Here is a 26,064-nt window from a genome sequence, read left to right as displayed (position 1 = left end):
CGACCAGATATCGACAGACGCGATTAAGGAGATGCAGACGACTTTCTCGGAGTTCTCTCAACCAATTCCTACTCATGGAAAGAAGAAGTTGGTGAAATAAGAATATTGTGTGCTCAACGATATTGTAGCAAAATCCCTTCGAGCAAAGATAGGGTCCTTCGACGCATACATGATCAACAAAGATAGGGAATCACAAAAGGAATGGCCATCAACTGGTCATCAGTTCTCTTCATAACCATAATAACCATGGTGACGCTTCCGAAGAAGCAACATATTGGATTTGTTGTGCAGATCAGCAGGCTGCTCAAGCACTTCAAGGTAGACGCAGGTAAGGGAGTGAACATCCATTCATCCAGGATTCTGACCAATAGGACAATCAATACCTACATTCTCAAGTTAAGAGGGGTGCATGACTCCAGCCTTGAAATATCTGCTCAATAGTCAAGCGGACAGTCAACAACCTTCCCAAGCAACCAACAACAGGAATAATATTCATAAAAATGAAATTTTGAACTTTATTTAACATAATATCTAAAAAAAAAAAATGTTATTAGTTAAAGTGTCACAAATAAGCTTGGGTTGGACTAGTTTACTAAATTAAGACAATATTGAAAAATTATTAGTTTATAATACTCTCAAATATTTATATTGGGATTTAATTCTAGACTATATATTTTGAATTCAAAATATGTTTTCGCCTATTTTCCTTTTGTAGTTTACAAACATCTAATTTAGCAATTAGGTTTTGTTCTGCCCTTCTTTCTATTTGTAGTTGACATGTTTGAAAGTTTGGTAAGATATTATATATCATTCTTTTTTTTCAGATGTGATTTCCTATTAATCTTGCTAAGTATATGCATATTAATAATTACAAATGACTATGCATCTGTTTTTTTGCAATTGGTTTTCTCCTTTTATGTTCCATTTATTAAATAAATTCAATGTGTTTAACTATCATCCATTTATCGTTTTATCACTATAAATAACATTTAAAAACTATTAACATTGTACATACAATAAGCTCTTCTAATAATTGTTTTTAATAAATAGTAGGGACATATTTATGATTTAGAGTTGGGTGGGTTTATGGTTTATGTTTGATAAAAACAATTCAATTAATAGTTAATTAGCAAAATTTATATCATTTTTCATTTTTCTCTTATTTAAAAATTAAATTAAGTATAACATAAATGAAATTTAAAATGTCGCTAAAAGAAATATTTATGGTATAAAAATAATAAACATATCTTATGAGTACCATCGCATAAATTTATATCTTGCTTTAATTAAAGTAATAAATAAATTTATTATCGCCTTAATTAAAATGTCTTATTAATTATCTTGTACAATTTACCTAAATTAATTAGTTATTATTTTACTCCTAATTAAATTTCCCTTCATCCTTTAATATTATAATATTTTAGATAAATATAATAGTACCATTAAAATAAACTAAAATTTATATTTTAGATGTATTTGAAGACAAAAAAAAAATGTTGGATTTATTTTCTCATTTTACTGATAGAGTTAGTAGTCCTTCCAATCATATATTTAAAATCAGCACTAAATAAATATATTTTCTTTTTTTGAAAGATATTATTAACCCTTCCAATTATATATAACTTAAAATAATGTTCATTTAGTAATAGCATTATCTTATTTAAAAAAAAAAATCACTAAAAAAGTATGCCTTTCAATTTATATATGTGATGTTAGCCTTTGGTTCAAAACAAATTTTCAATGTCTCATAAGTTCATAATATATCAAAGTTGATTCCAATGAAATTGTTTTCTCTCTTAAATAAATACAAGACAAATGAGATATAATAATTTTAATTTTACTAATAATTTAATATCATTACAAAATTATAATAAACCTGGAATAAATGGAATACCAGTAGAGGGTATCCACTCATTCCCCTGAATGAAATTATTCACTGTAAATTGTAACACTTCGTTTGGCTCAGTAAACACTTTGTATCCCGGCCATTTAACTCTACCTGTAGTGTTAGCACCACGACCTCGGTTTTTATATTCCGCGTAAAATAATTTATCGAGATTTGTCTCTTTGATATTAAGCCATCCCTTAGGATCAATAAAATCATCTATAAAACTTTGCATCACAACAACCCTAGAATATAACTGCCATGGTCTCCCCAAGTATGTCTTAATGGATGATGATCTATAATGATGATCATATGTTATTGTGCAATTATGTAGTATTGTTCCTCCTTTTTCATAAGGACCTTCCCTTCCTTGAGCGGTTATTATAGTCCCTCCCCTATTACGCGCAATAATAAAACAATTCTGAAAAACGACTGCAGCATTCCCATAAATGAAATCGGTTTTCCCATAGATTACACAATCTCTATAGAATTGTCTTCCATGTTTAGTGTATAGAGTGTCTTGATATCCATGAAAACTGCACTTATAAAAGGCAGATTGAACATTACTTTTAAGGGCAACAGCTTGGTGCCCTAAACCGGCTGTATTTTTGAATGATATTCCCTTTGCAATGAAACCAACTCCAAAAATTGCTTTTTAAGAAACAATAAAACAAAAATGAATTAGTTTGCGAATAAAATTATTACAAATATTTGATTAAATTTCTGTAGTGGCTTACCAACGGTTGCTGTCTGATCCATTTGAAGACCACTAGCACTGCTTCTATTTCCAGATATAACGGTTTTGTGCATACCATCCCCGATGAAAGCTATATTTGTCTTCTCGGTTTCAATTATAATATATTCAAGGTAAACTCCCTTCTTTATCATAATATCAGTGGGTGTTTTACTATAGTTTGGAGCTGCAGCAACAGCTTCTCCAATAGTGTAGAAATCTCCAGTTCCATCTTTTGCAACGTAGATTTTGCTTCTACTTGTATGAGTGGTAGCCCAACAAGTAACAAAAAACACTGAAAAAAATAACAAACATGTTTTATAGATTGTTCATGAATTTTGAATTATAAAATATTTGAAATCCATTAAGATAGTTCAACGGATAAGAGTCGTGTCTAATAGATCAACAATTTCCACTAAAAACGTCATAAGTTGAAATGAGAGCATGACTGTAGAATCGTGTTAGTTTTTAATTAAAATAAAAATAAAAAAATTATAAAACTTATGAATTTGACTTACCTTGGACAAATATTAGTAGCAACAATGTCTTGAACATTGATCCTCCTATCATGTTTTTTTAGCACAATGTTGGTGTTCTTTTATAAATGAAGTGTCTTGTACTAATTACAAGGTGTCTTAAATAAGTAGAGAAAATAAGTTAAATAGTAACAAATCAATAAAATCTTTAATTGATTCTTTAAACATAAATGCTAATTAAGATAAATTGGTAAACTCTAAAATGAGTTGAATAAACTCTCTGACTATTTTAAATGAGTTAACTAAATTAACTAGTCTTGACTATTTTAAATAAATAGATCTACATTCCAAAATTAGTATTTATTAGTGACATTTTCAATCAAATTATTAAAATATTGAATTGATGCTTAAAATATCATTACTCTTTCATAAAATAGGCTAATATTAATTTTTTACAAATTTTATAGAAATAAAATTAATTTATATTTAAAAAATAAATAAAATAAATATATAATGGATTTTGTATCCATATCTTATACTTTATATATTTCTATGCATGCAATTTGTTTGTGAGTTTTTAATATTGCCTCATTTAAGGACATTTCAATTGTTAATATATAGAAAAATATATATTATAAATGTTATTATATTAACACATTGTTATTAAAATTTGTAGATATATTGTATAATATCATTCCTAAATTAATTTTTATATACATAATTTAATGTATTTTGATGCTCTTATTATCAAAATCTTATTGAATTATGCACCATAATATTTTGTAAATAAATTTAATATTTTTTAGTATTATTTTGAAAATTAAATAAATTTATGACTCTTAAAACATAAGAGTCTGAATTCCAAATTCAAAATTATTTCAATTTGTTTGCTCATTTTGTTATCATAATTTAATGTATTTTGATGCTCTTATTATCAAAATCTTATTGAATTATGCACCATAATATTTTGTAAACAAATTTAATATTTTTTAGTATTATTTTGAATATTAATTAAAATTATGACTCTTAAAACATAAGAGTCTGAATTCCAAATTTAAAATTATTTCAATTTGTTTGCTCATTTTGATATCATAATTTAATTTATTTTGATGCTCTTATTATCAAAATCTTATTGAATTATGCACCATAATATTTTGTAAATAAATTTAATACGGTCTGAATTCCAAATTCAAAATTATTTCAACTAACATGTAACATATGCATTTGCATTAGTAATAATATAAAAAATCGTGAAAGAAATATTTATATTAACACAATGTTATTAAAATTAGTAGATATATTGTATAATATTATTCCTAAATTAATTTTTATATACATAATTTAATGTATTTTGATGCTCTTATTATTAAAATCTTATTGAATTATGCATCATAATATTTTGTAAATAAATTTAATATTTTTTAGTATTATTTTGAAAATCAAATAAAATTATGACTCTTAAAACATAATTGTCTGAATTTCAAATTCAAAATTATTTCAATTAGCATGTATCCCGTGCACTTGCACGAGTAATAATATAAAAAATCGTGAAAAAATATTAAGGTAAAAATGTTTATGGACGGGTCAACCCACAATCCGACCCAAATATCAATTTACTCTCACATATATCCAAATTAACCACAACTCTCGACCCGACAATTCGGACACTTTAAAAAATTAAGCATCATTATCTATATATAGATTAGTTAGTTAAAAAGTTGAACATATATTGTTAAAATGACGCGCATTTATCAAATTTGTTGTTGAATTTAAAATATAAACTGTTATTAGCTTAGTTGGTTAAAGGGTGGTACTTATTTTTGTTAGGTTGAAATTTCAAACCATACTTATTGCATTTTTTTATTTTATTTTTAACCGTTTTAAGTTTATAGGTAGGTCAACCCATAATCCGAACCAAGTATCCATTACTCTCACATATATATCCAAATTAACCACAACTCTCGACCCGGCAATCCGAACACTTTAAAAATTAAACATTGTTATATATATATATATATATATATATATGTTTGCCGGCTCATTTTCATATTAAATTTTAACAATTATTTATTATTACATCACATAAGTAGAATTTCATTTAACTTCTTGATTTGTACGAGGATTGTTTTGTAATATGTATCGAACTTGTTTTTTCTTTGTTAAAAATGACTCAAAATATTTTATAATGTATTCAATTCTTATAAGTCATTAAATCATATTTTTAAATATTAATCTTTTACTAAGATATTTTATTTTAAAAAATATATATCAAGATATTTATTCAGTTACAACTTTCCTTATCTTTTGATGTAAATTCAGAAGAAAAAAAAGTTACTTTTTTTTATTAGTTTATGATAGGATTGATAAGTTATCCTTAACTAAGGAAAAAATGTTGATTTGCAAGAAAGATAAGGAAGGATTTTTTTTTTATTTTTTTTTTATTTATTTATTTATTTATTTTTTTTGTTAGAAGTGACATTTTTTTGGTAACTATTTAAATAATTTTTATTTATTTAAGAAACTAGACTACCTCAACTTAATTAAAACGTTATTAATGAGAATCAAATTGCGTACCCTTTAGTATTTTATATACCATTCTTGACTCTTTAATTATATATTTAAAAATATTAAAAGTAAAATTAATTATATTTATATTTGGTATAACAAATATGATTAATATAGAAATATAAAAAGGATAATTTTTTTTTTATCAAATTTATAAATTATGTTGAATTGTTTTCAAATAATTTCTCTTATCAAAATAATTATTTTTTTTTTAATTTTTTACCATTTTGTTTTTATAAATTTGCTTAAGGCTTTGTTTCCCCACCACCACTGACTACACATATATATGAGATATTAAATTTTCTCCAATTTTAGCTCGTTTGATTTGGTATTTTTTAGGGTTTTATCAAAAATATTTTTGATAAAAATATGAGTTATTTATTTTATTTTTACAATTACTAAAATGTTTTTTTTGTGTGTTTAAAATATATATATTTAATAAAAGTAAGGTAATGATATTTTAATTGATAAATTAAGTGATCTTGATAATTAAAATGAGAGTAATATATTAAAATAATAATAATAATAATAATAACTCAAATATCAAATAAGCTCTTGTCATTTTTCATAAATATTGAAAAAAAAAAATTTTGCCCAAAATTCTACATTGCTCTTTTTCTTTAACAAGCATATTTCTCGTAAGTAACCTTTGATTTCAAGAATTGACTTTCTAGCCTAGGTTTCTTCCCTGGGTGCAAAAAATTGTTTAGTTCATAAGGTTTTGAGTTTGAGTTTCCACTCATATTATTTATAAAAATATATATGAGGTGACTTGTTCAAGAAAAGTTTAAATGAAAGTAAAAATATGACTTGTGGACATTACGTTAATTTTCTACATTAAAATAAAATCTTTGATTGAGTGAAAGAGCAATAAATATTGATTGTGTTATTATCTCTTCTTTGTTTTTAGATTGTAATTCTAAAGAATGGAGTATAATCAAATTGTGGATGTGGTGACGTCTTCTTGACCTATGAATCGATATTCCAACTTCATCCGCTATGGAAATTAGAATTATCAAACCTCTTTTCATTATAGAAAATACAGATCAGGGCACTACTATGAAAGTCAAAAGCCATTTTTAAGGAGAGAAAAGACCATTGGAGAAAGAAAATATACCTTCGGTGATATTGTTCACCGATGGCGATAAATGCTCTCGCAAGGTGTCGGTGATACGAATGTCGATGAAGAAAAAAATAGTTTCTCCGAGAGCATTTGTTGCCCTCAGAGATAAAATTATCACCGAGAGCGATGAGTGCTCTCGGCGAAAATGCATTTCTTTTTACCGATAGCATTGCCTCTGCTCTCGGCGAAGGTCTTAAATAGTTATCGAGAGCTAAAGAAAGACTCTCAGTGAAGACCTTAAATAATTACCGAGAGCATACATCTATTGCTCTCGATGATTATGAACTTTTTTAAGCAAAACTATTGTAAATTGATTTTTACCTATTTAAACCAAAATAACTTCAGACATAAATCATACACAAATTAAAAATACAAAATTTCATATACCAATAAACCAAAATTCCAATTCATCCAAAAATACAATCATCCAATAAAAAAAATTTCAATTCATCTAAAAATACAATCATCCAATATACCGGTCAAAGTTCTAAAAGATAAAAACTAGTCTAAATAATATATCATATACTAGACTGATCTAGAGATGGAGAAAATCTCGCCATAAACGCCGCTAGTTGGTTCTGGAATTCTTCTCTTTGTCTTTCTAGTTATCTTTGTGTCTCAAGTGTTTTCTCATGTATCACATTTGCTTGTTCATGTCATAGAGACTCCGGATGTTCTATTTTCCTTGAAGACTCAACTTGCAATTCAGTGCGCAACAGCTCGAGCTCTTGCTCCTTCCGCTGTGATTGGCTTCTACCCCGCAAATATCCTAGAAATTGAGTGGGCCTCACCCCAGATCCCATTCCAATGACCGTCCCATCCCCTTCTCGTCAAAAATCGCTCTCGGTCAGCTCATATTTGGATATATCGGGATTTCTCTCAAGCATCTGGCGCATCACATCCTACAAAATGAAACAAAAGTTGATAAGTTAATTATAACATCAATAAGTAAGTGAAATATGAAGTATGTTTACAATTTTCTCATGTACATGGGGATCCACCACACGAGTAGAGTCATCACCTATTCCTTTTCTATTGTGTGTCTCGTAGAAAAGGTCAATGTGTGATGGCGCATTACCCCTAGTCCTCTTATGTGAAGATTAAATGTTAATGTTAATTATCAAAATATAGTTAACATATTATTGACTCTCGAATAAATACACTTACCATTTTTGTTGTCACCTAAGAGAATGACACACTCCCTGCATGATGTGTCAATCGAACATTCTTAATATTTTTAGAATTTCGCTCATTTTTTACCTATTTTTGAAAACATCAATTAATACTTAGTTATATTGTAAACAGAGATGTATAAAGTTTAGAATTTAGAGATTCACCTGGAAATCATCTCGGAGAAAGTAGCGATCCAAAATATAATTACAATCATCTTCTGTATATTCATCCAGGATGTGTGCTCTAATAGCTACTATATCCCCATTATGAGCTTTAACATGATTCTGGTTGATATTGTTGAGTTATGGATCCTACACTTATAATAAACTCTACATTGTTAATTAGAGTTTATTGGGTTTTCTTTTTTTAGTTTTGGGCTTGAGCCTGACCAAAGTTATTTAGGTTTATTACCTGAATGTTTACCCTATAAATATATAATTATTAAGGGTTTACATTTGATAGACATAATTATAGAGAGATAAAGTGTGAGGCAAAAACTCTGTATTCCTTCTTCTTCTTCATAGTGAAATCTGGTGGTGGCTGAAGTGGATGTAGCTCAATTTGAGTGAACCACTTTAAATCTGTGTGTTCTTGTGTTCTTCTTTCTTGTGTTTTTTTACAGATTGTTTCAAGCTGGTCGGATTTGGGAGATACAAATCCTAACAACCGGTATCAGAGCAGCTATGTCTAGATCTGTGCATTGGAAACAATGGCATGTGAGAACAGTATAGGACATGGAATTGGAAGATTTGATGGGACAGATTATGGCTTCTGGAGAATGCAGATTGAAGATTATCTCTATGGAAAGAAGCTTCATGTTCCTTTGAGTGAGAAACCAGAGAAGATGGATGAAGCTGAATGGAAACTCCTTGATAGACAGGTTTTGGGAGTTGTCCGATTGACGCTAGCCAAGACAGTTGCTCACAATGTAGCAAAGGAGAAGACCACCATGGGTCTGATGAAAGCTCTTTCTAATATGTATGAGAAACCATCTGCTAACAACAAGGTACACTTAATGAAAAGACTCTTTTACTTAAGAATGGTTGATGGTACTTCTGTCACTACTCATTTGAATGAATTCAATACAATTGTGAATCAATTGCTATCTGTTGAGATTGATTTTGGGGATGAAATTAGTGATCTGATTTTGTTAGCATCTCTACCAAATAGCTGGGAACCTATGAGGGCAGCAATTAGTAATTCAGTTGGAAATGCTAAACTGAAATTTGTTGAAGTTAGAGATCGTATTTTTGCTGAAGAGGTTCGTAAAATTGATTCTGGTGAAACATTCAAATGTTCTGCTCTAAATGTGGAAAACAGGGGAAGAGGTAATGATAGAAATTTGAACCGAGGTAAGAGCAAATCTATGTCAATGAGCAGGAGGAGTCAGTCCAAGTCTGGGCGGACATTTGAGTGTTGGAATTGCGGTAAACAGGGTCATTTAAAGAGGAACTGCAAAGCACCGAAGAAAAATGGTGAAGATAAAAATAATACAGCCAACGTTGTTACAGAATCTGTCACTGATGCGTTACTTCTGTCTGTTGATAGCCCGATAGATTCATGGGTTTTGGACTCGGGAGCGTCTTTCCACACCACTACCCACAAAGAATTAATGGAGAATTATGTGACTGGAAACTGTGGGAAAGTTTATCTCGCAGATGGTGAGCCACTAGATATTGTTGGCATGGGGGACGTCAAATTGAAGATGGCAAATGGTTCTGTTTGGAAGATTAATAAGGTGAGACACATTCCAAGTTTAATGCGCAATTTGATCTCTGTTACACAACTTGATGAAGAATGTCACAATTTCAGTTGTGGAAATGGTGCGTGGAAGGTGACTAAAGGAGCAATAGTGGTTGCTCGAGGTCACAAAACTGGAACGTTATACACGACTTCAACTTGTAGAGAATCAGTTGTTGCTGTAGTTGATGAGTCGAAGAACAATGAGTTGTGGCATTGCATGTTGGGCCATATGAGCAAGGGATGAAAATTCTTTTGAAGAATGGGCAGATTCCAGAACTGAAGTCTGTTGAACATCAGTTATGTGAAACCTGCATTCTTGGAAAACAGAAACGAGTGAGTTTCTTAAAAACTAGGAAGGAGCTCAAGAAAGAAAGACTAGAGTTGGTACACACTGATGTGTGGGGACCTACACCTGTTTCTTCTATTGGCGGATCATACTACAATGTGACTTTTATAGATGATTCAACAAGAAAAGTATGGGTTTATTTTATGAAGCACAAGTCTGAAGTATTTGCTATTTTCAAGAAGTGAAAGGCTTTGGTTGAAAATGAAACAAATCAGAAAGTTAAGTGCTTGAGATCCGACAACGGAGGTGAATATATCAATTCAGATTTCAAAGAGTATTGTGTTGAGAATGGGATCAGTATGGTGAAGACTGTTCCCCGAACGCCTCAAGAGAATGGAGTAGCTGAACGAATGAATCGAACAATGAACGAGCGTGCTAGAAGCATGAGATTGCATTCAGGGCTGCCTAAAACCTTCTGGGAAGAAGCTATTAATACTGCTGCCTATTTGATAAACAGGGGACCCTCTGTTCCTCTTGAATTCAGAATTCCTGAAGAAGCCTGGAGCAATAAAAAGGTAAACCTTTCTTATTTGAAAGTGTTTGATTGTTTATCATATGTTCATATTAATGAATGTGATAGGAGCAAGCTTGATCCAAAGTCTAATAAATGTTTTTTCATTGGTTATGGTGATATCGAGTTTGGTTATCGTTTCTGGGATAATCAAAATCGGAAGATCATTCGTAGCAGAAATGTTATCTTCAATGAATAGGTTCTCTACAAAGATTGTGTTGGGAATACATCAGATGGTGATTCCAAGTTGAAAGAGACTAGTATAATCGATTTAAGAGATTTTTCAGCTGAATATATACCGACTGTCGAAGAAGAACAATGTGTTGTTGAAGATGAAATCGTTGAGAACGTGGCTCCAGAGGTAAATCAGCAAACACCGGTTATACAGTTGAGAAGATCGTCAAGAAATCGAAAACCAGTTGAGAGGTGGTCTCCATCTCTGAACTATATCTTGTTGACAGATAGAGGTGAACCTGAATGCTATGAGGAAGCAATACAATCTAATGAATCGGTTAAGTGGGAGTCTGCGATGAAAGATGAGATGGACTCTTTGATGTTGAATCAGACTTGGGAGCTCACTGAGCTACCAAAGGGAAAGAAAGCACTTCACAACAAATGGATCTTCAGGATTAAAGAAGAACATGATAAAACCATGAGGTACAAGACAAGGTTGGTTGTGAAAGGATTTCAACAGAAAGAAGGTATTGACTACAACGAAATCTTCTCTCCAGTAGTTAAATTGATGACAATTAGAACTATTTTGAGTTTGGTTGTGAAAGAAGACCTACATCTTCAATAAATGGATGTCAAAACTGCTTTTCTTCATGGTGATCTAGATGAAGAAATTTACATGCGACAACCAGAAGGATTTGAAATCAAAGGAAAAGATGAGCTTGTGTGTAAGCTTCAGAAGAGTCTGTATGGTTTGAAATAGGCTCCAAGGCAATGGTATAAGAAGTTTGATAGCTTCATGAAAAGTAACAATTTTTTGAGGTGTGAAGCTGATCATTGTTGCTATATCAAGAGGTTTGATAAATCGTACATTATTCTTCTTCTCTACGTTGATGACATGTTGATTGCTGGAGCAAGCTTGTATGAGATTAACAAACTCAAGAAAGAGTTGTCTGAAAAGTTTGCAATGAAGGATTTGGGTGCTGCTAAACAAATCCTTGGGATGAGAATTTTCAGGGATGAAAAAGTTCTCAAGCTTTGACAAGAAGAATATGTGAAGAAAGTTCTTAGCAGGTTTAACTTGTATGATGCAAAACCAATTACTACTCCCTTAGCTAGTCACTTCAGACTATCTAAAGATCAGTCGCCTTCAACAGAGGAGGAGAAAAATTACATGGCAACTGTTCCGTATGCCTCTGCCATTGGTTGTATTATGTATGCAATGATTTGCACAAGACTAGACATAGCACATGCAGTGGGAGTTGTTAGCAGATTCATGAGCAATCCGGGTAGACAACATTGGGAAGCAGTAAAGTGGATACTACGATACTTAAGAGGAAGTACGGGTCTTGCTTTGTGTTTTCGAAAGTCTAATATGGGTTTAGAAGGATATGTTGATGCTGACAATGGTGGTGATGTTGATAGTAGGAAGAACACAACATGATACATTTATACTCTGGGAGGTACTACAATCAGTTGGGTTTCAAAATTGCAGAAGATTGTTGCTCTTTCTAGTTGTGAGGTAAAGTATGTTGTTGTGACAGAAGCTGCTAAGGAGATAATGTGGTTACAACCCTTTTTGCGAGAATTTGGTCAAGACTACGAGGGAAGTGTGTTGAGATGCGACAGTTAGAGTGCCATTCATTTGGCAAAGAATCATGTTTATCATGGCAGGACGAAGCATATACAGGTTCGTTATCATTTCATCCGGTCAGCTTTAGAAGATGGAGTATTAGCTCTTGAGAAGATTCCCGGGAGTGAGAATCTAGCTGATATGTTGACGAAAGCTGTGACAAATGAGAAACTGAAGTTGTGTGCAACTTTATTTGGTCTTCTTCGTTAAGACACCGAATGGAAAGCCACTACCGATCGAGAGATGATGAAGTGAGTCTCCAAGTGGGAGATTGTTGAGTTATGGAACCTACACTTATAATAAACTCTACATTGTTAATTAGAGTTTATTGGGTTTTCTTTTTTTGGTTTTGGGCTTGGGCCTGACCAAAGTTATTTAGGTTTATTACCTGAATGTTTACCTTATAAATATGTAATTATTAAGGGTTTACATTTGATAGACAGAATTCTAGAGAGATAAAGTGTGAGGCAAAAACTCTGTATTCCTTCTTCTTCTTCTTAGTGAAATCTGGTGGTGGCTGAAGTGGATGTAGCTCAATTTGAGTGAACCACTATAAATCTGTGTATTCTTGTGTTCTTCTTTCTTGTGTTTTTTAAAGATTGTTTCAAGCTGCTCGGATTTGGGAGATACAAATCCTAACAGATATTACATCGAAACATATCCAAAGCAACCTTAACATGTTCTATTATATGTTTTTTTTTAATAATTCTCAATAGGTTCCGGCACTGTCTCAAAACAATTATACAAAGACACAAGATTAAGTTATTCATTAATTATTATTATGTATCAGGGAATGAATGTTAATAAATTAAGATATTAAAAACTTACCATTACCGACTTCCAAAGATGCTCTATGTTGGTGGAGCTCAAGTTTGACCAATGCAGTAGACGATGTGATATCACAATGGGTCCCGAACCACGATCCCAATATGTCTAGACCATGTTGTTCCATTGTTGTGACACACCTTCCCACTTGGAGATAATTCTATTTTATTTTCCAACCCATGGTCAACTTCGAGAGGGTAGTGTTTTTTATTTTCCCCCCGACATTTTCTCTTTGATATAGATACTACAAAAGTATTAGACAACATAAGTAGTTAAATTATTATGTATTCAAAAATTTATAATATACACCTGCAGGCTGAGAGGATGATATCGTCGTCATATCAACCTAATAAGAGATTAGTAAGATTAGCCCCAATAAAGTAATGCAATAAAATTATACAATAATTGTAACTCATTTTTGTCTTGAAATAGGCTACGTAACGTCAATCACGCTCATCAATTGCTATGAAATGAATATCATATTCTCGTTTGAACTTACTACATACAATTTTAATGAAAACATTGAGTCCATGCATGTAATTAGAAGATAAATGTACATGTAATTGCGCATTTACTTGTAAATAGATTCTGCCTACGGATAGTTCTTTAATATGTATGAATGAGCCCTCTTTCGATCACCCGGTTCGTACATGTAACTAATTTCCTTTGATAACTCTTCCAAACATATAAATACAGATAGGGTTGAATCTCGCACCAAAGTATGCGGGGATCTTGATCTTCCAAATATCTCGCACATAAGCTAATACTTTTATTCACTAGATAACTCTTACTAATTGAACCCTTGGGAAAATTTTTATTTCTAATATAATTCTTCAATGTGTACCCATGTACTTCTCAATAGGGTACATCCATTAATAGTGTACGGGTCCTCCAAGAAAAGCCTCGAACGCTAGATGTACGGGAAAATGAACTATTATGTCGAAAAAAAGATTACGGAAAAATATTTGTTTAAGCTTGCATAGCGTTATAACAATATCAAATTGAAGTTGGTCCAAGTTACGTTTATTCAATGACTTACAACATAATAACCTAGAAAACTTTGATAGATTAACAACTGCATCGTATACATCTTCTGGAATTAAGCCACATGTCGCTAGAGGAAGAAGATATTCTAATATGATATGATAATTGTGACTCTTTAAACCCCAAATCTTATTTTCATCCAAGTCAACACAGCCCGCAATGTTAGAACAAAATCCTTCAGACATCTTTAATCTTTTCAAAAATTTATAGATTTTTTCTTTTGACTAGGAGAAAGTGCGTATGGGGCAACGGAACATTGGAGAACTCTATTGAACACAACGAAGTGTAATAAGTGTCTTATGCCCATCAATTGTAAATTTTTCCAAGCCTTCTATCCATCTTTCGCCTTCACTTTCACATCCATCATTGTTCTGACAATATTATCGCAAATTTTTTTTCAATATGCATGACATCTAGATTTTGTCTCAACAATAGAGTTTTACAATATGATAAAGTAAAGAATATAGATAATTTGTTTCAATTATCTCCTCGCACATCATGACGGATTTTCGTTCTTTTTGAATGATGTTTATTTAAAACAACGTCTTTTAAATTTGGAGCTTGCATACAGGCTTCCGTACCTGACAATAGTGGAGGGTTCATTCGATATTTTGTATCACCATCAAAGGTTTCATATTATTTCTAGAATTTGTGGATAGGAGGAAGAAAACGCATGTGACACATATAACACTATTTTTGCCAATTTATCAATCTCATTGAAGCGGTACCATTATTACAACACGAACAAGCAAATTTTCCTTTAGTACTCTAACTAGATAGATTTGCATATGCAGGGAAGTCGTTAATAGTTCATAACAATGCATCATGCATGTTAAAAGACTCGGAAGTGGATGCATCAAAAGTTTGAGCATTGTATGCCATAAGGCCTACAATTCCTCAATCAACGATGATAAAGAAATATCAATCGCATCACTAGGACTCTTAGGGTCAGGAATCAACATGGATAACATGAAGTTACTTGAGTCCATGCATATCATTGGTGGTACATTATAAGGTATTATAACAACCGACCAAATGTTGTACGATTGTTTTCCATTAATAAATGGTTGAAACCCATCACTAGCCAAACAAAGTCTTACGTTTCGGGTCTCTAAAGAGAAATCAGTGTAGTGTTCATAAAACGACTTCCATGTCATGAAATTTATGGGATTCATCAAGACTTCTTCGTCTACTCTACTATCTTTGTGCCATCTCATTAGTAGAGCCATTTTTGAAGACATGTATAACTTTTGCAGCCTTAGTGTCAATGGAAATTAACGTTGCACCTTAGCTGAAATGTGTTTCCATTCTGTTTATTTCGAACTGTTCCACTTGACTTATCCATCTTTCATCTCAAGATGTCACACACCTTGCAACGTTATAGATCATTATCCTTTTACGGTAAAGCATACAATTATTATTACAAACATTGATCTTTTAATATGTAAGACCGATATCTATAATAATTTTTTTACACTCATAATAAGAATTAGGTAAATGAGAATTGACTGGTAAAATCTCATCTTTGAGAAAATTTAGCAATAGATCGAAAAATGTATTTGTCCAATGACCAACATTTTTAATATGAAGCAACTTCAACAATGTCGAAGCTTTGAAATTCGAGAACCTTCATAAAAGGATGTTTTGAATCATCCAACAATTTGTATAATGTTTTATCATCGTCAATTGAATCTTTTGAACCAGAGTGTTGAATGTTGGGATACGAATCATTGAGAATATCTTCCATATACTATTCATCACCACAATTAACAGTTTCTTCGATAAACATTGTATTCTCTTCTTTTATAATACTCTCGTTAACATCATCGTCGTTATTTGATTCGTCATCATCATCACTACCAACATTATCAACGTCGTCATCAACAATATCATTTTTGGACCACCTTTCACCGTATAAAAAAACAAAAAACGAAGTTTATTCTTATACCATGTATAATAAGATTAGTCTTTCCAGTTTCTAATATTAAAACTCTCATAGTGTCGATTTACACATTTAACGCAATGACACACAATCTTTTCCCATCTAGTAGCACATTGAGCAAAGTTTAGGAATTGTTCAACACCTTACATATATTGTGGATGATCTCAATGTAAAAGCATCCAACTTTGTCTGGAATTTCCATTCTCTACTATAACGTCTCTAACACAATAAATATTGGATTAAAAGTTTCGCACAATCTGATATACCTAAAATAAACCTAAAATCAATACTTCCCTTTCTACAGAAGAAATTTGAGTTGAAGGTATTCATTTAGTGTTATCATGCATGCAATTGGGTTTAAACAAGATTCAATCTTCCAGAAGAAAACACAGTTGAGGAAATCAGACAACATTCTTTTCAATTTCTTAATTTTAATTAAACACTGAAATAAGCTATATATCTTTTAGTCACAAATAGAGCTCAAAATTCCCCCACTTGAGACATTCCTTATCATGCTTACTGCTGCAAGCTCAATAGCTCAAACTTTTTAAGAAGAAAAAGCTAGTAGCAGCTTTTGCTAAATGTTAAATGCCATTTTTACAACTATTGCAGCAACTATTAGGTTAAACATTTAATAGGAAACAACTATTGTATCTATTTGAAAGACACGTGATGTTAAACATTGAATAGGAAACAACTATTGATGGGAATTATTATGACTGATGCATTATATATATATATATATATATATAAATGAAACAGTCTACTTGCCTGGATTAAGCCCCCTTTTCAAAGGCGGGTTTTCAGTGTCGTTGATGGTCTGTGAATTGTTCAAACAAGTTTTCTTTAATGGAAAGTCACATAGGAAAGGATTGTTAAGAAACGCGGTTGGGCATTGGTTAGTAAATGAACATGACTGAGGAATTCACTGTTGACATTGTTGTCATGGAGATCGAAATTGACAGTCATCAGCAAATCACCCAAGGAAGTAAGAAGAGTGTCGAAGAAATGATTGAATGACAGATTGAGAGTTCTTGTTAGATATCTAAGCTCACCAAAGTCTTGAGGAATTGATGTGCTTAGATTATTGTCCGAGAGATCAAGCTGGATTTAAGCTCCCCGGATAAACTATTCCTACCCACTATAACTAACGACAATTGCAAGATCCTTGAAATAAAGAAGAAAGACATAGTTAATTACATATAAGGGTATCAGTAACAGCTCTATCGTGAGTCGTTACAAATGTTTATTTAATGAGTATCAGTAACGGTAATATACTTAGCCATTACAGAAACGGGAACAACATCTGTAACGACTGTCATACAGTCATAATTGATATATCTATTAGTAACGACTCTATGACAATGGCGTTACTGATATTGTTGTTATTTCTATAATGTCTCTCTAGAGTCGTTACAGATACCCCTGTTGCGGAAATCGAACCGACAAACTAGGGTATTAGTAACAACTTTTTTTAGAACTGTTACTGATATCCTATTACGATCCAAGGTCTTTTAGGACCCGATTATCACAAAAATTTAATATAAACTATCTAGATGGAAAAACAAAAGTATCTCAAATGGGGGTCGATTAATCCTCATTAAGAGTGTAATGTCATTTATGCCCAAATATTTTATGTCTTTATTCATTCCCCCAAGAGTGTGCAGTGAAAATGAAGAAAATATTGTATAAATTTCTATGAGAATCTTTTAACTCAATGTTTTGTCATCAAATTAGTTGAAATAAGGTTAAATGTTTTACAAATCAAGGAGGTCAGAATATTCGAGATCTTATTTATTTTAATAATTCTCTTCTATCAAAATGGTGTAGTAGATTTGAAACGAAGCCGAATAATCTTTAGGCATTGACGGTCAGATTTAAGTATGGTCAAGATTGGTATAGTTGGTTCACAATAATATCTAATTGTCCAACCGGATATAGCATTGGAAGAAAATTTATTCTATGTCGAAATATTTTCGTGAGAAATCTATATTCATTGGGGGAGATTGTTTTTTTATAAGTTTTTTGGACGACATTTGGTGTTTTGTCAAAAGTCTAGCTACGGCATATCATGAGCTTGTTTTCATTGTTATATATAGAAATGTCATAGTTAAAAACATGTTTGATCCTCGGTCTAGTGGTTTCGATAGACGAATTAGATATAAAAGTAGATTAAATATTATGGAGCATTTGTCCCATAATAGAGTTTTTACTTTTAGTAGGACGCAATCAAGTGTCCCCGTCTAAACATGATGTTATGCACTAACAAGACAGAGATATTTTTCATGTGAGACATTGTTATAATTTTTTCGTTAAGGTGATTCCATGTAATTTTTGTTGGGAGAAACTTTGGGAGTTAAAGATTTCATCAAAGATATTGTTCTTTGGATGAAGTGTTATTCACCATAAAATCCTTATAGATGATATGTGCATTAAAAAAATGTCGTATTATGGTTGGTCGCATGTGTCACAAGAAAGTTGAAACGACAACTCACTTCTTTTGTATTGTCGAGGGGTGACTAGTATTTAGAGTTTTTTGTGAAGTATTATTGAGATTCATTGAGTAATGTTCGAGTCTTTGGGTAGTTGCTGGAAAGTTTGGATTGTTGCAACTGATATGACATACCTAAATATTTGTGTTACTATCCAAATTATTTTTTGGTAAACTATCTGTTTGGAGAAAAATTATCAAATTTTCAATGATCGTAGTTGTCTGATGCATATCATTCATAATGTTATTATTATGACGTCGGAGAGTTATCGTTCTTCTCGAGAATTTACGAGCTCGATAACTTATTAAGAATTTTTTTCTTTCTTTTTCTTATTTAATATTTTATTGTTATATTTAAACGTTTTTTTATCATTTTTAATATACATAAACTATTTTTAAAAAGTAATAATAATTATCTCATATCAATAAAATATATATATATATATATATATATATATATATATATATATATATATATATATATATATATATATATGTATATTATAATTTAAAACATGATTCATAAACTAAGATAATTCACTATTCAAAATAAAAGTTCTTATACAAAAGTAAATACAAATAAATTTTAACTTTAGCTATTTTTATATTAAAAAAAGTAGATTCCAAAGTTAATAAATATTGTAGCAAAATAATAGTTTTGAACTGGACTCATATAAAAGGAAAACATGGGTTTCAGCTTAATTTATGAATACCTTTCAAATAATGATATATTTTGTCAAGCTAATATATAATTTGAGGAAGGAGGAAAATATATGACAAGAAAAAAAAGTATTGGAAAATGATGTGTTATTTTTTAATTGAATTGATAATTAATTTAATAGGAGATAAAATTATCCTTTTAACGAACACATTATTTCTATATATATATATATATATATATATATATAAATATAAATATAAATATAAATATAAATATGATGTTAGCCTTTGGTTCAAAACTCTCATAAGTTCATAATATATCAAAGTTAATTCCAATGAAATTGTTTTCTCTCCTAAATAAATACAAGACAAGTGAGATATAATAATTATATTTTTACTAATAATTTAATATGATTACAAAATTATAATAAACCTGGAATAAATGGAATACCAGTAGAGGGTATCCACTCATTCCCCTGAATGAAGTTATTAACGGTAAATCGTAAAACTTCGTTTGGCTTAGTAAACACTTTATATCCCGGCCATTTAACTCTACCTGTAGTGTTAGCACCAGGACCTCGGTTTTGATATTCTGCATAAAATAATTTATCGAGATTTGTATCTTTGATATTAAGCCATCCCTTAGGATCAATAAAATCATCTATAAAACTTTGCATCACAACAACCCTGGAATATAACTGCCATGGTCTCCCCAAGTATGTCTTAAAGGATGATGATCTATGATGATGATCATATGTTATTGTGCAATTATGTAGTATTGTTCCTCCTTTGTCATAAGGACCTTCCCTTCCTTGAGCGGTTATTATAGTCCCTCCCCTATTAAGCGCAATAATAAAACAATTCTGAAAAACGACTGCAGCATTCCCAAATATGAAATCGGTTTTCCCATAGATTACACAATCTCTATAGAATTGTCTTCCATGTTTAGTGTATAGAGTGTCTTGATATCCATGAAAACTGCACTTATAAAAGGCAGATTGAACTTTACTTTTAAGGGCAACAGCTTGGTACCCTAGACCGGCTGTATTTTTGAAGGATATTCCCTTTGCAATGAAACCAACTCCAAAAATTGCTTTTGAGAAACAATAAAACAAAAATGAATTAGTTTGCGAATAAAACTATTACAAATATTTGATTAAATTTCTTTAGTGGCTTACCAACTGTTGCTGTGTGATCCATTTGAAGACCACTAGCACTGCTTCTGTTTCCAGATATAACGGTTTTGTACATACCATCCCCGATGAAAGCTATATTTGTCTTCTCGATTTCAATTATAATATATTCATAGTAAACTCCCTTCTTTATCATAATATAAATGGGTGTTTTACTATAGTTTGGAGCTGCAGCAACAGCTTCTCCAATAGTGTAGAAATCTCCAGTCCCATCTTTTGCAACATAGATTTTGCTTCTACTTGTATGAGTGGTAGCCCAACAAGTAACAAAAAACACTGAAAGAAAATAACAAACATGTTTTATAGATTGTTCATGAATTTTGAATTATAAAATATTTGAAATCCATTAAGATAGTTCAACTGATAATAGTGTGTCTAATAGATCAACAATTTCCACTAAAAACGTCATAAGTTGAAATAAGCATGACTGTAGAATCATGTTAGTTTTTAATTAAAATAAAAAAAAAAATTATAAACCATATGAATTTGGCTTACCTTGTACAAATATTAGTAGCAACAATGTCTTGAACATTGATCCTCCTGTCATCTTTTTTAGCACACTATTGGTGTTCTTTTATTTCTTTTATAAATGAAGTGTCTTGTACTAATTACAAGGTTTCTTAAATAAGTAGAGAAAATAAGTTAAATAGTAACAAATCAATAAAATCTTTAATTGATTCTTTAAACATAATGCTAATTAAGATAAATTGGTAAACTCTAAAATGAGTTGACTAAACTCTCTGACTATTTTAAATGAGTTAACTAAACTAGTCTTGACTATTTTAAATAAATAGTTCTACATTCCAAAAAAAAACTATTTATTAGTGACATTTTCAATCAAATTATTAAAATATTGAATTTATGCTTAAAATATCATTACTCTTTCATAATATAGTAATATATTAAGATTTTACAAATTTTATAGAAATAAAATTAATTTATATTTACAAAGTAAATAAAATTATTCTATACTGGATTTTGTATCCATATCTTATACTTTATATATTTTTATGCATGCAATTTGTTTGTCAATTTTAATATTTGCCTCATTTAAGGACATTTCAATTGTTAATATATATAGCAATATATATTATAAATGCTATTATATTAACACAATGTTATTAAAATTAGTAGATATATTTGTATAATATCATTCCAAAATTAATTTTTATATACATAATTTAATGTATTTTGATGCTCTTATTATCAAAATCTTATTGAATTATGCACCATAATATTTTGTAAATAAAATTAATTTTTTTTAGTATTATTTATAAAATATATTTAATAGAAGTAACGTAATGATATTTTAGTTGATAAATTAAGTGATTTTGATAGTTAAAATGATAATAATATATTGAAATGAGAATTAAAAAAAAAAGTAATAATAATAAAAACACCAAAGATCAAATAAGCTCTTGACATTTTTTCATAAATATTTTGACAAAAGAAAATTGCCCAAATTCTGCATGGCTCTTTTTCTTTGACATGTATATTTATTGTAAGCAACATTTAATTTCAAAATTTGACTTTCGAGCCAGGTTGCTTCCCTAGGTGTGTGCGAAAATTTGTTTAGTTCATAAAGTTCGAGTTTGAGCTTAAATGAAAGTAAAAGTAATGACTTAGTGAAATTATGCTAACTTTTTATATTAAAATAAAATCTTTGGTTAAGTGTAAGAGCAATAAATATTGATTATGTTAATTAATTCTTTTCTTTTTTAGATTTTAATCCTAAAGAATGGAGTATAATCAAATTGTGAATGCAATGAAAAGTTCAAAGGTAAAATTATTTCTTTTTAATTAAATGTGTCCATTGCTAGTGAAGTTTACAAAGTGTGGAAAGAGAAAAATGCAAATTATTTGGGAAGAAAATTAGAAATGTGATAAATATTTGAAAAAATATCAAGAAATTATTATACAAAGTAAAATTAGAAGAAAGTAACATTTACAAAGAGATAAACAATAAAATATATGAGAAACAATTATCTTGCATGTATTAGAATATTGATTAAGAAAAGATATTGATGAAAGTATTTTATTTTTTAATTGGACTATATTTGATGGTTTGTTCCATTTTGTAAAATGGGATTTATTTAATGTGTTTTGAAAAAAGAAAATTAATGAACAAAATTGATTTTTGTTGGGAGGATTCAAAACAAGTTATGAATTTGACATCTTCTTGACCAATGAATCGATGTATACCTTATCTATGGAAAAGTTTTGCGAGGATTTTGCCCTTCCACTTTTATTTTCTTTTTTTTTCGTTAAAGTTTACTTCTTCGTAAAGCTCTTAGATGTGTTTTTCTTTTTAAAATTATTATAACTTATATTTTTTAGTCAAGTTTGAATTAAGAATGATGTATTAAAATTAAACAATAGTTCTTATTTTATCCACATCCTCCTCCATACACATTTCTTTCTTCAAGTCTACACACAACATTTAAAGGCTACGATGATCATAAGAGATTTCTAATATTCAAATTTCTGAAAATGATTTTTTAGTACATTCACGAACACATTTAGTTTTTCAAACATATGGTAGAACAAACCAAAAATAAGTTGAAAGAATTCAGGAATACAATTAGGATCGATCCTAATTGTTCAAGTATTGGTAAACAAATTTGGGGTGATTCTTGTGAAAATGACCATAAATAAATATGACAAGATGTTGGAGGAAACTTCTTCCTTATTCTAGAAAGGTTGGTAAATATAGCCGAAGAAGATAATGAGAAGTTTCTCATGAATAAATTGCAAATTCGGAAGATGTATTCTGGCCTCTATTTGAAGAACATTATCATTTATAGATGAGAATAGGTTTCAATTGCAAGTAAACAAATAATCTAAATATTCAAAGTTTACTTCTTCCTTATTGGTAATTGTTATTTAATGTAGTAAGCTAAGTTAGAATGACTCCGCAATCATGATTTCTATCTTGTTTAACGTTGACTACAAAAAAAAAATGGTCCAATAACTAATACATTTTTTTAGAACATGTAACTTAAATTATAACATAAATTCTAAATAGTGGAAATATTGTAACATTTTTTACATTAATTGATTGTTGATAAAAAAAAAAATTAAAAGCTTCAAATAAATTGTTGTTAAACAAGTCACTAAAGAGGGAATAATGTTTTATTAATTAAAATGGTACAATTTTTTATAACGTTCTAAATGTGAATCGATCTGTGACATTTAATTTTTTAAGAACCACTTTTGTCATTTAAAATACTTTATTGATTTTTAAATATTTTCGACTTCTATTATTAATTTAAATAAATGCATTTATATCAAATTTTAAAATAAATATCTACGATAAATTCTAAAATTATTCCTTTGAATTCGGTGATACAGATACATATACATCAACTTGCTGTTACAATGCTGAATCGTTAATAAATAAGGTACACTTAGAATTTCACTTAAACTGTATTTGATAAAACTTAAAATTACGATCCGAATAATATTGAATACTGAATTTTAAGTACTTAATGACTTAAATATCAAGAGATAAAAAATTAAATTAACAAACAAGAATATCAGAAATTTAAATTATTCAATATTTCAGTTAGTTTAATAATATCTAAAACTAATATCTGAACAAATTCAACTATTATACCCTTATATTACTCATATTAGTTAATAAACTTAATATAATATATTGAAATATATAATTTAATATATTAAATAAATATATATATATATATTATGTTTTATTTAACTAGTATATATTAAATTATAATTTGTTAACGTAATATATGTATATAAGAGATAATAAAAAATATATATTTATCTAGAATAAGTAAGAAGTTTGTTTACTAATGAGAAAAATTGAAAAATTAATACAATTTTATAGTTATATATATAAATAAATATGAGAGATAATATATATATATATTTTTATTTTTTTTATTTTATAAATAATTTAGATATAATTATATTTTTATTTGATAATGTTTGAAAATATACTCTCTTAAAAAATAATTAAATGAATTATGATAAAAAAAAAAAAGAGAGAAAAAAATAGAGAAGTAATAAGAATTTATAATAAATAACAGTAATTTTATTAAATTTAAAAGAATATATTGGTTTTTGATGATTTTATTTTAAAGTAGTGTGTTAAACTTTTTTCCTCTTTTAAAATAAACTTCATATTTGAGCTTATTATTTTTAACGTGTTTTTACTTAAAGTTTATAGTAATAAATGATCATAAATATATAAATATGTGTTATCACACCTAATGGTTTTAAATAAGTCATTAATATATTCAATTAATAGATAAGTCAAGTTATCAAACACAACCTTAGTCTTTATTAAAAATTGTCATTGGAGTCTAACCATGAATTTCACTATTAATAGTGAGCAATAATAAAATAATTAATTAAAACAATTTAATTAATCAACATTCAAATAAACAATCATAATAATTAATTTAATTTCATTGAAGAACTTGTATGCTTTTTTTTTATGGAATTAGAGACTTTGAAAGTGTCGACCCTTTTGTGATGTGTCCATACTTTGCACCTGCCATGAACTTAATCAATGCCACAAATTATTTTTCAAACATTTAAGTTTAACTTTTTTTCATCTAAGTTTAGACTATTGTCAATAAATTTTCAAAACCTAAAATTGATCAATAAACCATGTAACACTAATTTAAAATTGATCAATAAACCATGTAACACTTCTAAATTAATGAATATTTGAAGTAAAGAAAGATAAAAGAAAACTACAAAAGTCATTACTAGAACTTTCACTAATTCAATTAAATTAAACATGTGTATAATTGATCAAAAGTTACCTATTAACTTGATTGAATGGGTTGACACCTTCACACTCATATACGTCCATGCCATCCGATTTCGTCGATTGAATTATCTTATAAACTTCATTCGCTTCGTTCATTAACCCTAAATCTCGAAGTCCATTAAAAACGGCTCTTTGAGCTGACAAAAGAATTTCTTCCCCGAATCCTACATAAGCTTGAAGTAACGTAGATGCTTTAGTATATCTTCTAAACTTACAGAGATGATGCACCAAAGAAGAAAACATATATGAATCTCTAAAGCCCCTTGAATTAAAGTCATCAACGCACCATTAAGATCTCCATTTTTAGCCAAAGCGTTTAGGTAACTATTGAAAGCCACAATGCTGAAATCTAAATCAATTTAACCCTTATCCAAAAGCTTCTTAGCCTTATCAAAATCACCCAAATTGAGAAATCCATCGATTATTATCGCATCGGTGTACAGCTTATCAGGTGCAAAACCGGCCTTCTCAAGGTATTTTTATAATTTATCAACTTTGTCAAATTTCCCTCCTTTAAATGAGAGATTAATCAACGTGTTGTAACACCTAAATCCAGATCAACCTCATTTCTTAACATCTCTTCAACATATTTATTAGCCTCGTTTAATCTACCAATCCTAACCAAAGCACCAATAATCGTGCAATATTCAAACGAGTCCACTACAACAAAAATGACTTTCGGCGACGTTTAAAAAGACTTCTGCCAACCTTTAAAAGCGTCGCCAAAAACATTACCGACACTT

At 29.6% G+C, this 26,064-nt stretch overlaps 2 protein-coding genes across 2 annotated transcripts in view; both read right to left on the bottom strand.

Annotated features, from left to right (window-relative positions):
* Window positions 1-1,865: 1,865 nt before the first annotated feature.
* Window positions 1,866-13,311, bottom strand: LOC124924238 (pectinesterase-like). The gene is made up of 3 exons (XM_047464298.1): window positions 13,188-13,311; window positions 2,623-2,913; window positions 1,866-2,536 (listed from the first exon to the last, which is right to left on the bottom strand). The coding sequence occupies exons 1-3, from the start codon at window positions 13,309-13,311 to the stop codon at window positions 1,866-1,868; spliced, it is 1,086 nt and encodes a 361-aa protein (XP_047320254.1).
* Window positions 13,312-15,978: 2,667 nt separating this feature from the next.
* The window catches only part of LOC124924237, a 28,561-nt gene continuing 18,475 nt past the window's right edge, over window positions 15,979-26,064 (bottom strand). The window contains exons 6-11 of the mRNA XM_047464297.1: window positions 20,500-20,790; window positions 19,755-20,414; window positions 17,460-17,485; window positions 17,083-17,274; window positions 16,938-16,990; window positions 15,979-16,132 (exon numbers count right to left, since the gene is read on the bottom strand). Of these exons, the coding sequence (XP_047320253.1) occupies window positions 15,979-16,132; window positions 16,938-16,990; window positions 17,083-17,274; window positions 17,460-17,485; window positions 19,755-20,414; window positions 20,500-20,790 (1,376 nt within the window). The remainder of the gene's footprint in view (window positions 16,133-16,937; window positions 16,991-17,082; window positions 17,275-17,459; window positions 17,486-19,754; window positions 20,415-20,499; window positions 20,791-26,064) is intronic.

The sequence above is a fragment of the Impatiens glandulifera genome, chromosome 2 (genome assembly GCF_907164915.1).
Source record: "Impatiens glandulifera chromosome 2, dImpGla2.1, whole genome shotgun sequence".
Taxonomy (NCBI): domain Eukaryota; kingdom Viridiplantae; phylum Streptophyta; class Magnoliopsida; order Ericales; family Balsaminaceae; genus Impatiens; species Impatiens glandulifera.
This window is presented reverse-complemented; position numbering and strand designations above follow the sequence as displayed.

Bases quoted from the DNA above. Each gene is read 5' to 3' on its own strand.
- LOC124924238 (XM_047464298.1), bottom strand. From the start codon at position 13,311: ATGGAACAACATGGTCTAGACATATTGGGATCGTGGTTCGGGACCCAT. The intron at 2,914-13,187 runs GTAAGTTTTTAA...TATTTTTTTCAG, and splicing joins ATCTTTGGAAGTCGGTAATG to TGTTTTTTGTTACTTGTTGG. The intron at 2,537-2,622 runs GTAAGCCACTAC...TTTCTTAAAAAG, and splicing joins GGATCAGACAGCAACCGTTG to CAATTTTTGGAGTTGGTTTC.